Source organism: Charadrius vociferus, unplaced genomic scaffold (genome assembly GCF_000708025.1).
Source record: "Charadrius vociferus isolate BGI_N301 unplaced genomic scaffold, ASM70802v2 scaffold72, whole genome shotgun sequence".
Lineage (NCBI taxonomy): Eukaryota > Metazoa > Chordata > Aves > Charadriiformes > Charadriidae > Charadrius > Charadrius vociferus.
This window is the reverse complement of record NW_009647830.1, coordinates 6,363,103-6,377,411: the sequence shown is the minus strand read 5'-3', so window position 1 is coordinate 6,377,411 and position 14,309 is coordinate 6,363,103. Positions and strand designations below refer to the sequence as shown.

Sequence of the window (14,309 nt, the reverse complement as noted above, 5' to 3'; positions counted from 1 at the left end):
GGAGTCCCCCGCGCCCGCTGTGGGCAGCGGCGTTTCCCCCTCCCCGGGGAAACCCCCCGGAAAAAGCAGCTCCGGGTGTGGGTGGTGGCGGCACAGCGGGGACGGAGGGGTCCCGGTACCGGTGGGAACGGAAGGTCGCTCGGTCATGTTCGGTCCTTCCAAATAACGCTCTGCGAGCACCGTGGGTTTGTTTCTTTCTGCCGTATTACTGAATAATGCGTAACAGTGATTCTTCATACCGACCGACAACGACTTAGGGTAATTCAAACAACCCTGTTAAATATTTTATTTTTTTTCTAGCTGATCGGCAAAGAGAATGTGGATGCTTTAAAATATTTAAATTTTTCCCCATTATTCCAACATGATGTGAATCATGTATAGAAAAATAATTATTTGCCCCCCTGCCCCCAGCAGAATCGGAAAATGTGGTTAAGGTCAGCTGCAATAATGGGACTAACAATATTTTACATTTTTTTTTACTTCATATACGTATTGAAATTATTTTTTTTTTGACAACGTCCTTTTTGTATGAAACAGTTTGTAAGAAATAACGACATATTTCTGCAAGTGCAGCTTAAAAAACCCAAACAAACATACTGAAAATTGATTTATACATTGAAGTTTTTCTTTATTAGCTCATTTAACGTGTGCCTTGGGGGCTTTGGGGCATTTCCTATCTATGTATGTATTGATGGTAAGTATCTAAAAATTGTCTTTGGTTAAAATAAGCTCGGACTGAAAGAAAATAAATTACTGAGAATGTGAGAAAATCCCAAAGCAAGTTTCTTACCGTGTGCTACATGCCATCTTTGTAGATTTTAATTTCAATAGAGTTTTAAACTCTTTTCGCCTGTTTCTGAGGGATAAAAAAGCGCTCTTTCGAATTCTGTACTATATCGCATGACTTCTTCAGTGATGTGAGATATGTAAAAATAGAAAAAAAAATAGGAAACGTTTTCATTTCTTATTAAGAAGCTACAGAAGAATATTTCTTATCTCTACCACTCAGATTTTACCTAAAGACAAATAGTTCCTGCAATCCCTATACAAAGTGTATGAAACGATCTCTTTTAATAAGTTAACATTTTGCAGAAACTCTCTGTATTTTGTAACCATAACAAACTTAATTGGAAACAATTCCGCTTTACAAATCCAAGAGAAGGTATATGGAATCTATTGAGTTTGTAAAGAGAAGTTAATTTTCGGTTTCAGTTGCTTCTTGTTTTGTCAGTTTACAGCTATTTAGTTTAGTTTACAGTTATTTTGTATTTTCCTAGAAACAGAGTTTTTTACATCTGCTTCCAAGGTTAAAAGCACGTTTGTCAGTAGCTTTATGCTGCTTATCTTATATAAAAATCTGTTTTGGGCTAAGATTCCTTATCTGTGCAACTCTAGTTGAAGCTGATTTCATGGATTATTAACTACTTTAGTGGCAGAGTAAAAATATTCAAGAACTCTTATGCAGTCTCCTTAAACTGAAAGATTTCAGATGATATTTTCAGATACAATTCGTAGTTAAAATTCAGCGTGATTTAGTACTTTTACCCTGTTTGTGGTTAGCATTACAGATTCCTCTTCCACGACCTTGTATAGAAATACACAGTCACACAGAATCTGGTTCCTTGGGAAACTGTTTTATACGAACGCTTGAATCTAAAGCCCCCCCTTTAACCAGTTATTTCCCTCCCCCACCTTGTGTACAGTGAACTATGGGATTACTAAAGTGGAAGGACAGCCTCTGCACACAGAGCTGAGCAGGCCCATGGACAATTGCAACAATCTCAGGATGTCTCCGGTGAAAGGGATGCAGGAGAAGGGGGAACTGGATGAACTTGGTGATAAGTGTGACAGCAATGTCTCCAGCAGTAAGAAGAGGAGACACAGGACAACTTTCACCAGTTTGCAGCTGGAGGAACTGGAGAAAGTATTCCAGAAAACTCACTACCCTGATGTCTATGTAAGAGAACAGCTAGCTCTGAGAACAGAGCTCACTGAGGCCAGAGTCCAGGTAGGAACCAAACTTCAACATTTCCATGACAAGTTGTGCATTGTAGGAACTGGTAAATGACACTCTGGGCGACTGCACAAAAGCCTGTGAAGCTAAAGTCAATAGCTCGTTTTGCTTTATTTCTTTATGGATATGAGCTGCTATGCTGCGCTGCTAAAACTACTTGTTATTTTTTAAAATAGCTGGTGTCGTTGTTCTAGAAACCTGTTTAAAGGATGAGAAAACCACATCAATAGTAAAGCAGTCTTGATCTCTAGTAGTCCTGTTTTACTGTCAGAATTCCAGGCAGTGACTACATAAAGTGTTACGTGTAAAGATCCCATTAAAGAGATATGTTGCATGTAGTTCAGACTGATGACGATGCAGAACTCGGCCGCAGAGGTTTCTCTATGTGTTATGGCATGAAAATTACAATCTGAAAAGTAATCAAGTTCCTTGTTATCTAAAGAGTATGCAGGGGAGCTGCACATACATAGATGTGTGTAAATATATGTATAGATGTGTGTGTGCGTGTTTGTGTAGGGCAAGGACATGATCCTTTCATCTCTGTTGTACAGAATGAGCTCCAAAAATCACAAAATTGGGGACTACGTTTGCTGGTTTTTAAAGTTGCATAGCCCACGGATAACGTTTTCATAATTTTTGGAACCAAACATACTGTTGACCGCTTAGTGCAGTACTTGAGTATCTTAACTGCGTACAAAGTTGATTCATTCAGTATGTGCTCGTGCAGTAATCTCGACAATATTTATGGCTTTGGATGTGTAATGGTGAGAAAAGAAGCTAAATATCCAGGAAATGTAGCCCTTCCCCCGTTCAGACATTTTCTCTTGGAAAAGGGTGTGAGCTGCATTTTGTGAGCTTATCCTATTTTTAGAGATCTTCCCCATTCTGGTAATACATATAATTTCATTTTAGAGAATAGCAGTCCTGTTGATTCTTAAAGACTGGGATTAATTTTTTTAATTTAGTGACTTGAATATGATAACAACTTCACAACTTGTAATTAAACACATACTCACACATGCATATAAAGAATAGATGTCAGTGCGCATGCATACAACTGAAATTAAACCAGAATCACTTTCAGAAACGAGCTCAGCTAATTAATTTTATAAAGAAGTGTTCTTTTCATGTCTATTCAACCAGACAGCGTATTCACTGTTGTAATCAGAAAACAGAGTCCAAAATTGTGTCTCAGTTACATCGATACCATATCAGTGATGCTGATGGAATTTAGCTCAGTGGCTTTTAACTCTTCACACTCTGTGCAATCCCTCGCCCCCTGAATTTGGTGCATTTTTCCAAATATGACTTCCATTCATTAGGGTTCAGTCTTGACTTAAAGAAAAAGCTTGTATAATGTTAAAATACTGTTCTTACGATTGTATAATTCTGGAATAATGAGAACTACTCCAAGAATAGATTACTATTCAGAACAGGGAGGGGAAAATTGGGCTCAAATGTGTCAACTGACTTTTTGTCACTTCTTTTTTTTTTCTAAGTTTTAGTAGCTTCATATGGTAAAAATATTAAAAATAAGAAAGTAAATGTGAAAATACCACCAGACTTTCACAGAGTATCTATTTCTATTTTATTTGTGTTCTCCCCTTTCTTAAAAGACAACCGATCTTTGCATTTCTCATATGCTAAATATGAAGGGAAATGGTGATCATTTTTATCCAGAGTAGCAACAGTACTCCATCACAAGATTAAGCAATTTAAAAGGCCTTACATCATTAGAGGCAAGCATCTGGCAGTGCGAGGATAACAAGCAGCAGATTTTTACATTGCTTTGTGGAGGCAAACGGTTACTTTATCTCTGCCAAGAGACAGTTTCTAGTAAAGTGATGTAAACAGAAACATTTTGGGGGATTGTCAAAGGAAAAAATGTGTGCTTTTTTTCTCATTTAGTTACTATAAATTCAAGCAAATTGTTTGATTTAGTTTAGCAGAGTGATCAGCTGGATACCTTACCCACATTTCCCTTCACCGCCATTTCATCAAGATCCAATTTAATATTTGTCCTGCATACATGCAGAGAAAGCCAACCTGAACCTAATTTATCTAAGTTGTTCTCTTTCCTGCTGCATGTCAGTGAAGTAATTGGCACCCATTTTAAGGAGATTGTCAAGGTCTTTTTTCAACGAAAGAGCCTCATTACTAAATTCCCTTAGCGGGTTCTTGATGCCTCCTGGGGAGACAGAAGAATTTTTTTCCTTTTCTTTTCTTTTTGCTGAGCCTCAGGCATCATAAATAATACAAATTTACCAGCAAGGTCCCTAAGAATATACACTCAGCAGTTACATGCATGAGCCTTGCTTTGATTGCCAAGTGCATTTTAAAAGATTGCACTTACTAAATTTGCAACAAGTCCGTGGGAATAAAAATGAGCAAAATTATGCCCTGGTTGCTTAAGCAGCATCAAAGGACAGTTGGCTTCTCCAAAGAGCAAGGCAAACCTGAATTATAAAACAAACAGTGTTATTTTAAATATCCCACCATCTGGGATCCAAAAATATCCCTCAAAATTGGATTCACAGGCAATATCTATATATACAAAAAAATTCTGTTAATGTATTTATCTATCCAAACAGATTCACGATCCATTTAGCGGGAAGGCTAGCCAATGGCATTGTTTCCATAAAAAAAAAAAGGTTTTGTTAGTAGTGTCACTGCTTTAGAAAGAATTGGAATGAGTTTGCTCATAGCTGAACAACAACGATTTAGTTGGATAATATTACTTTTATAAGTGAATAGTTACTTTTCTTAGCAATCCCTTTAATTTCAGGATAAGTCTTAGCCCATCCAAACTAAACTGTTTGAGGGATTTTTTTTTTTTTTTTGAAGACCACAGGACAATGACAGATATCAGTCACAGCAAATGTGCGTGTAGTAGATTTTGAGATAACACCTGACACTCAAAATATTACAGAATAGTCCAAAGGTTAATTAAGCACAAAAAAATAGCTTTTAGTTGACAAGAAGGCACTGTCCAGGTTTAAATTATTTCATAGTCTAAATGCAAAGTGCCATTCTTTAGTTTTCCATTGTCAGAAACACAGATTTTCCTAATGCAAATGTGAAAAAATGTCACAATAGGTCTAAAACTGTCTGTGATCTCGTGATTTTTTATTATCTTCCTGCTGTACTAGCCTGCCTTATAACAACTTTTTCTGCAGCACAGACTACTTTCCTGGTGCCAGCTTTTCCTGCCCTTTCATTACTGCACTTGGTAAAGATTACGTATACCGCTAGGAGGCAGCTCATAGGTAGTCAGATCAAGTCAGTGGGCATGTGAAATTAAGAGAAAATTTCTTTGCAATTTGACTTGCTATTACTTGGGGATTTTCCTCTACAGAACTGAACTCTGTCAAAATTAGCACTGCCTGACAGACCGATCTTTCCTCTGCTTTTTTTTTTTTTTTTTTTTTTTTTTAGGCACTAGAAAGGAAGTAGCGTATACTTTTAAATAGCCAGAAATAACTTCAGCAAGTCTGACACTGAGAATATTGAAACTGCAAGAAATTCACCCTCTGGTGGCGAACATCCCTTTCTTACATAAAGTGAAATTTTCAAAGTTACTGTCACAATCTCTTGGCTTTTTCCTCATACTCTTTGCACAGCATGGAACTAAGTTTACCTTGATGACTGTTTCCTCATTTACTGTAGGTTTGGTTCCAGAATCGAAGAGCAAAATGGAGGAAAAGAGAACGCTATGGTCAGATCCAGCAAGCTAAGAGCCATTTTGCTGCCACCTATGATATATCTGTTCTTCCAAGGACTGACAGCTACCCTCAGGTATGGTAAAGACCAAGTAGTACTTCGGTTCTGCATTTACCTTCTCTTCCAGCCTTAGGCACACGCATGCACAGAAGATGCATGGAGACTTTCCTGTGTTTAGCTTTCTGTGTTCTTTAGACACATCGACAGGACCTACCACTGTGAACAACATTTCCGACATCCAATATGAATAATTAACTCTTAAAATACAAGTATTTTATAAAGAAAGGTCTTAGGAGCTGTGGAGTTTTGCATAAGTTATGTACTGAGAACGGCTGGCAATATGGTTGTGCAGTGAAGTCTTTTCTGCACATAAAATTACGTGGGGATTCAAATCACTTCTAGGTCCATACACAAATTCTGGATGATGTCTAGACCCATTGAGATCGACAGGAGTGATGTAATTATATACAGTAAGGTCAGCATTTCACTTCTGGGATATTTATATTCACAGGCACAACTGTCTTAACAACTCTGGTCTTGTATACTTTGGTAAGGTGAGGCATAAACTATGTGATCGCTAGGCAACTTCCTTCTGACGAATTAAACATGCACAATCTCTTTACAGACCTCAATAGACCATTGAATACAGCAAGTCTTCTACTGGCACAAAACCATGTTATGGCCTCTCATACAATCAGAATTGAACGTATATGGCTGGGAGAGGGAGGCAGGAGCTTTCTTGACAGTAGTAGTTTGTTTAATTTTATTTTTTTTCAGTTCTCCGTTAGTATATAGTATATAGTTAGTATATGGTATTACTGTGTAATAAGATCAAAATCTTCTGTTTCTGTTCTCCAGTCCTTTGGTTTACTGCCTTGCCTCACTCTCTGCTATTGTTTTTCCGCTTTCTTGTTTTAGTACATTGAATACTTTTATTCTGAAGCCATTGTTTTTCATGTCTGTAGCTTGCCATTGCTTTTACCACATAATTAAAAAAAAAAAAAAAAGCATCATACAAAGCAAAAATCTTGTACGGGTCCCTGTAGTAGAGTCCTTCCACTGCTGGTGTTCTGGTGCTCTTCTAGATCATTAGGTACAGGGTCTCTGCCAGCCTTAGGAAAATGTTAATTCTGTGGGGGTTTGCTTTGGTCATGCTCTATATTGGCTGAATGCGATTCACTCTGAATCAGAGTCTTTGGGCCCATATGTCATCTACCCAGCTTAAAGTGCTTTACCTCTGAGGAGGTTGCATGTTACTAGGTTTGGTGCCTGTGCCAGAGCTGGTTTGTGTTCCAGAAGCTCAGAACGTTTCAGATCTGGTGGCACTTATCAGTCCACCTGTGTTTATTTTAGAATGTAATAGTGCATTAGCCCAAATTACATCAGAAACTGCTGCATGATACACTCTGTCTTCAAGAGGGAGGACACAATACGTGTTTGAGACCTATCTAGGTGGAGGTGGGCAAAAGAACCTGAAGCATTCCCAGGCAGATTCACAAAGACATAGATGCACAGTCACTCACAGATCTCACCCAAGTTGTTCAAGTATCTTTTGAAGGCCTTTCTGACTTATCTATAGCATCACAACAAATGATACAAGGAATAGTACATAAGCTTTGGGCTTTGTATCCCTGACTCAGTTCTTTAGATGAAATTTTGTTCCTTCAAGCTCATCTTGTACTTTTAGTAGGACTTCATCTACAAATTTTCCCAATTCACAGAAGTTTCATTAGCATAAGAAAATGGAATAATGCAAGTCATTGGTAAGCACTTAAAGTAGTTGTCCTAAAATTAACGTTTTTAAAGAAGAAACACTTTTGAATTATATGAGAATATCATCCATGAAAATCTAAACCAAATTAAATATCTATTCTGTGCTTTCAAATTGTTAAAAAGATGCGTGGATTCACTGCATTTCTACTAGCAAATTTGTTAAAAAACATCTTTCCTAGGCTGATGACACAACTAAGTTTCAGCCTGGCAAAACTTTCTATTTATAAGTCCTTAAAAACAGGACATTGAAATGGAAATGTTGGTTCCATAATCTTAAGTACAGCATCTCTAAAATGTGTAGAAATATAAAATGTATACTCATTCATAAACATAAATATGTAGTACTCACCTACAACCGCAGACTAACACACTGCAGGTAAACAGACAGTCACAAACACGTAATTGAGTCTGGTCACCCACACGAGAAAGTTGTGTTGTACTGTACTGTACTTCACGAACAGGAACAAGGAACTAAATGAGGGTGTTGAGTCCACTTTACATTCGTTATTTCAGTCGAGTGCTTGCATGTATAGTTTGGTTATGTGTTAAAAACAAGGTACCTTACTCCTCAGTGAAGGAGGTCGCTCCTTTGCTGTATACTGGAATGTGAATAGGTATCCAGGCAATTATCACAGAACAGTCAATGCAAGTTCACGTTCTTGCTAATCCGGTGGTAATCCTTCATAGTTTCACATTCTTAAATCCTCACCTTCAGTAAAACCATATGTGTATCCAATATATAATATTTCCAGTGACAATGCTTGAGACAACAGAAGTCCATATTAAAAACACAATGACCACTAATATCACTACATTCAAATCTTTTGAACTAGAAGTCCATTTATAAATGCCTCACTTATGGAAGTAAATATACTTAAATATACATGACTTGCTATAAACTCCTTAATCTATCCTAGAGTTCAAGCAGAAAGAGATATTTAAAATTCTGATCTGCGTGTTTGATTTTAGTTATAGGTTGAGTTCCCAGGACAATTCCATTGTTTCAGTACAGTTAATGCAAGAAAGGAAATGACACATCCTTTTTTATCTATTTTTTCTTTTTCTTTTTCTTTTTCTTTTTCTTTTTCTTTTTCTTTTTCTTTTTCTTTTTCTTTTTCTTTTTCTTTTTCTTTTTTTTCTTTCTCTTTCTCTTTCTCTTTCTCTTTCTCTTGCTCTTTCTCTTTCTCTTTCTCTTTCTCTTTCTCTTTCTCTTTCTCTTTCTCTTTCTCTTTCTCTTTCTCTTTCTCTTTCTCTTTCTCTTTCTCTTTCTCTTTCTCTTTCTCTTTCTCTTTCTCTTTCTCTTTCTCTTTCTCTTTCTCTTTCTCTTTCTCTTTCTCTTTCTCTTTCTCTTTCTCTTTCTCTTTCTCTTTCTCTTTCTCTTTCTCTTTCTCTTTCTCTTTCTCTTTCTCTTTCTCTTTCTCTTTCTCTTTCTCTTTCTCTTTCTCTTTCTCTTTCTCTTTCTCTTTCTCTTTCTCTTTCTTTTTTCCTTTTCTTTTTCCTTTTCCTTTTCTTTTCCTTTTCTTTTTCCTTTTTTTCTTTCCTTTTCTTTTTCCTTTTCTTTTTCCTTTTCCTTTTCTTTTTCCTTTTCTTTTTTCTTTTTTTTTTTTCCCCTGTATACAAGCACTCTTACTGTGACATTGACATCACTAAATATTAGACAGGCTTTGCCATACTTTTGAGTAACTGTTTTTTCTTGGGGGTTGTGGAACACAGATCACCAGAGCTTGTTTATTAAGCCTTTATTAATATAGGGGAAAACAGACGCTCTGTTGCTGGCAAAAAATATAGGATGATGTTGAAAAAGGATAAAATCAAGCTGAGATATTTACTTCTGTGTGGCAGAAGAAATGGGAACAAATGTGAATTTCTGGTGTGAATTATATGAATTTACAGTTTGAAGATTTCTGTTTTGAGCCCCACCATGGATATGTTCCCAAAACAGACATCCCATTTGCATTCCGGCAGAAACATCAGTCTCTTCTGCAGACAACAGAGGGTGTGGAGACTCCTGCTTAGTCTCTTCATGAATTATCTTCATCAAGTACAAATTAAGAACATGACGCTGCTATGCCTTGTGTGACAATATAAACCTGAAAGGTTTTCCTGTGAGGAAATGATCTTTTCAACTTATTTCAGATAGAAGGCTGTCTCTGAATCAAAGGATGGTTGAGGTTGGAAGGGACCTCTGGAGGTGGTCTTGTTCAACGTCCATTTCTATAATTCAGCTTAATTTTGCTATTAAATTACACATCTTTATCTTCAAAATAGTAACAAACAATTTAGTTTCTTTTGTTTTCTAGGCCATAATTTTTTGCTAGGTTAATTCATTCTAACTTTAATTATTTTTCAGTATGTTGGCTTTAGGTGTTACTTATTGTGCAAAATAGTTGCTCAGCTGGCTGCCAAGAAGTTAAGTATCTCCTAAACTGTCCAAATTTTGCATACATAGATCTTCCACTAATTATACTGGCAACACCTGGATTGCAGAGGAGGACAGTTAATACTATATTCCAGGATAATAATCTGTTATTCACATGTTTTTTTTTTCTAGGCTTTAACATTAAAAATACCACAGAGTTGTTAAGTTTTCACTCAGAAGAAATATTTAACTTTTGACAACAGTATGCTAAAAATAATATTATTTTTTTTCTAGGAAAATGTTATATACGGTACTTTTCCTTCATTTTAGTAATTTTTTTCAGTTTCATTAGTTAGATGCAACCCATTGGTTAAAACTCTTATCCCAGACACTTTGAGCCCCACCTCGTTAGCCAGCAATATTCTGCTGATGACATGAAAGCTAAGAGGCAACATCCCAACATGAGTGAGGAAATGAGTGCAGATTCACTTCATGGCGACCTTTACTTCAACTCACCTGAGTAAATGTTAGTGAACAAGCAGTGCTTGATTCGGTCACCTAAATACAGTGCTATTTAAGATGTCTTGGGATATCTGAGACACTGTTACAGTGCTGATGAACAGGACGTAGAAGAAGCATGCACCCTTCAGATGAGGCAGCTGTTGGTCAGATATGAGACACTTGCATTAAGGAAACTTAATCAAAGGGATTTTTATGCCAGAGGTGGGTTTCCATTAAAGTTGGTGAAAATCCAGTTGATTAAGTTTTCTCTTCCTAAAGTATAAAATATGTAAGATAATCTCTAAAAGTGTGTTTTTTTGCTCTGATGCCTGGTTCAGCTGCAGACATATACTGTTATCTTGGATCTATATATTATAAGTTGGAAGAGGAGCAATAAGAAGGTTGCTTAGCCTTGCTCTTCTCTTACCTTATTGGTCTTTACTTGACTACTTTTGCTGTCCTATGCCTAGTGAGAAGGCTAATGTGACACAGGGCACTTGAACTTGTCAGATTTAATGTTTAAGTATTAGAAGTAGCGAGGGACCAAAAAATCTGAGACCAACTTTCATTTTTGTCCCTTCCTTGTTTATACACACGAATCAAATTTGATCAAAAGCCTACTCTGTTATCACATAGAACTTTAGCTTTCTCTGTATGAGTTAAATTTATAAAGATGCCATCTCTATAAATGTAAGTGCATCAGTATGTAAGTAACCATTACATTGTACCCTTGAAAAACAGAAATAAAGGGCAACATTTTCCCCCCACCCAGTCTCTTTCCACACTTTGCATCTTTTCTTCATGCTTGTTCTCTGAGTTTAGTTAATTTGTTGTCATTGTTCTTCTAAGTTCTTTTGAAAGCTTTTATGCTGTCACACCGTTATACTTTCCCTCTTAGATGTGAAATGTATTGTTTGATTCTCTTATTTACTGGAAAATGCAGGCAAGAGTTGGATAGGACTGAATTTAGTGGCTGGTTTGGTTTTGGTGTGTTTTTTTTTTTTTTTTTTTCTGGAAAACCTCAGCCTACTGCAGGTGGGAATCCCAAGGAAACAAAAGCATTTCAAAGGTATGGGAACTAGAGAGATTCAGAAGGTGTAGAAAGAAGGGTGAATGTTGAAATCTCAAAAACAGAAGGAAGAGAATGAAGTTAACATTCCATCCACCAGACTGATGAATGAAATTAAATATGTTGAACAGCATGGCATCACATGGTTTGTTTTGGCAATCAAAGAGTGTAGAAGTGGTATCAGTATACATGTGTTATGTACTAAGTCCTTGGATCATCATTACTGTTCTGCTCTAGCCTTAGTACATATGGGTAATTCTCATTAGCAATAATCAAAGTTACATGCTCCAATTAAATCTTTCATATGGCATATATTAGACACCACATGTTATAGGACTTAAAAATTCTTTTAACTGTATTAGACGTATAAATGACACTTAATCACAATAGTTCATTAAGGCTATGGGTACACTGATTAAGTAGGAGTAGATGTGGTAGACATATCTGAGCTAGCTTCAAAGAAGTTTTATCAGAATCATGCAGTCTAGCTGTGACAGGACGGAGCTCAGGCTGGGCCACCACCTGGATGGTACGTTGCTTGCTGCATATGTGCTGACTGCTGCACTGCTGTGGCTGATCTTCCAACAAGAGTAACACTTCTAATCTTTTTGGGTGGTGTCTGTTCCACACAAAGTAGTTTGTGCACTGTGCTTTTATTTTTTTCTTGGTTCTAAACCAGCACTGTATGTGGTCCTCCTCACAATCTCAACATTTGGTTTGTTGCTTTATTATTTGTTTTTCTGGAACATGTATTTCTTTAAGTCTCTAAGTGACTTAAGCTGGGGCTTAATTATAAGGCAAATCCGTGTTTTCTGAGATAGAAACTTTTTAATAGTATTTTTTAAAGTATGTAATTTTGTCTTTGACCGTATCATAGATGTGAAATATAACTAGTTCTTATCACAGCTGGCCCTGAGATTACAGTAGGGAGAAGTTACAGTCAGTTTATTTACAAAACATCCCGCACAAGAATGAAAGCTTGATGACTTTTCAAATCCTGCATTATTTTGCACCTTAACAAACTTGTTAAGCATGGAATCAAATGAACAGATTTTTATTTTGTTCACTGTTTGTAGGGCCTAAAAGTGGACTGAATGAGTCTATCACATATTTTAGAGCTGTAGCATTAAGCCTCGCACTACCAAGGGCCAACTTGCATTTTATGGACATATCTGAAAATGGTATGCTGCCGTTCCCTCATACGTACCTGAACCCAGTACAGTACAGATGATCTTCACATGTTCATTCAGACCAATGGATCCTAGAAAATGATCACAAATTACACCAAGAAGTATTCTGTTAGATATACAGGAAAAGATGCAATGAGAGTGATAAAGCCGTGGAACAAGTTGCTCATAGAAGTTATTGAATCTCTGTAGCTGGTTGGATGGGGCTTTGAGCAACCTGGTCTAGTGGGAGGTGTCCCTGCCCGTGGCAGGGGGGTTGGAACTAGATGATCTTTAAGGTCCTTTCCATCCTAAACCATTCTATGATTCTATCATAACGTAACATAACGTAATATAACATGTAAAGTAAGGCAATATATGTTGTATAATATAGTAACAACAACAACTTATTACTTCATATCTAGAGATCTTAAAAGAGATTAACATTTTGTTTCCCATGTGAAGCACCAAAACTCGTCCTCGCAAATAGAAGCTGTGTGTGTTTATACGTGTGTCTGTTGGAAACAGACTCCAGTCTGGATAGGCAGGTGACTCAAACAGTGTGAGACAAGACATTTGGTGATGGGAGACCCAAATTGGGTAAGTGATAGTACACCTCTCAGCAATTTGGAGATTTGAGTTTATATGATTTCTCCAGGTGCTGTGTAAGAAGGCTGAAGCTCCAGGAGCTTGAAATTTTAATGGAAAAAAAGCAATGACACCAAGGGGGATGACCAATTACCTCAGCTAATTTTCCTCTGCAGTGTCAAGCAGAAGGTCATGTGCTTAGGAAATGATATCATAGCCATGTTAACAACCATAACTCTCCAGTTGTGTTCTTGTCACAGCTATGAAATCCTACTTTTTTTTTTTTTTTCTATCGGGAAGGGTGTATGTGTGTGTGTGTATAAAACATACAGTAGGTAAATATATTGAAGGGCTCTGGTAATTTCATGGTAACCACAAGAGCAAAGCTCAAGTTGTTTGTGATGTTAACAGAAACCAGAGATGTGCTGTATGTATAGCCTCATTCACAGTCTCTGAATTGGCTTTTATATAGTTCATGGATCACACAAGAGTTTAAGAGGAAAAATATTTTCTTTAAATTCATGTACATAATGTCCCTTTTCCTTCCAACATACCAGAAGAAGGTCTGATAATTTTGACTTATTGTAAAACATTACTGTATTTATTTTTAATACAGGAATACCTTTTGCACCTGAATTTCACTATAAGATATTTATGTTGTAAATCCTTGCTAAGAAATGAAAATCTAATCTCAAAAGTGAAGTCACCCAACCAACTAAAATGAACAGAAAATTGATATGACTGAAACATTCTTTTGGAAAACATAACTGTCTCATGAGAGAAAATGTAAAGCTTTCCTAGCATCTTGTGGCATTTCTGAAGTTAAGTTTCCTAATTTGGATTCCTTCCTCTAAGGGAGAAACCTCGGGCACCCTTTTGAAAGTTTTGGGAATGAATAGCTCGTTCACATATTTCTTTTACAAGATATTGGCATATTTTAGGATTTGTAGCTGAATTCTGTTCTCATTCACACCTGTGCAATCTCACTGAAGCTAAACTGAAAGAGATTTGTCTAGGATGAATATATATACTATATATATATATATAATATCAGGAAAATTGGTGGTACTAAACTTAGTGTACTGCAAAGCAAACTACCAGAAATACAGAAGGAAAGAG

At 36.7% G+C, this 14,309-nt stretch overlaps 1 protein-coding gene across 1 annotated transcript in view; it reads left to right on the top strand.

Moving 5' to 3' along the window:
* The window catches only part of ALX1 (ALX homeobox 1), a 19,321-nt gene that overhangs the window by 797 nt on the left and 4,215 nt on the right, over nucleotides 1-14,309 (top strand). Inside the window, exons 2-3 of the mRNA XM_009882620.1 lie at nucleotides 1,704-2,008; nucleotides 5,681-5,809. Of these exons, the coding sequence (XP_009880922.1) occupies nucleotides 1,704-2,008; nucleotides 5,681-5,809 (434 nt within the window). The remainder of the gene's footprint in view (nucleotides 1-1,703; nucleotides 2,009-5,680; nucleotides 5,810-14,309) is intronic.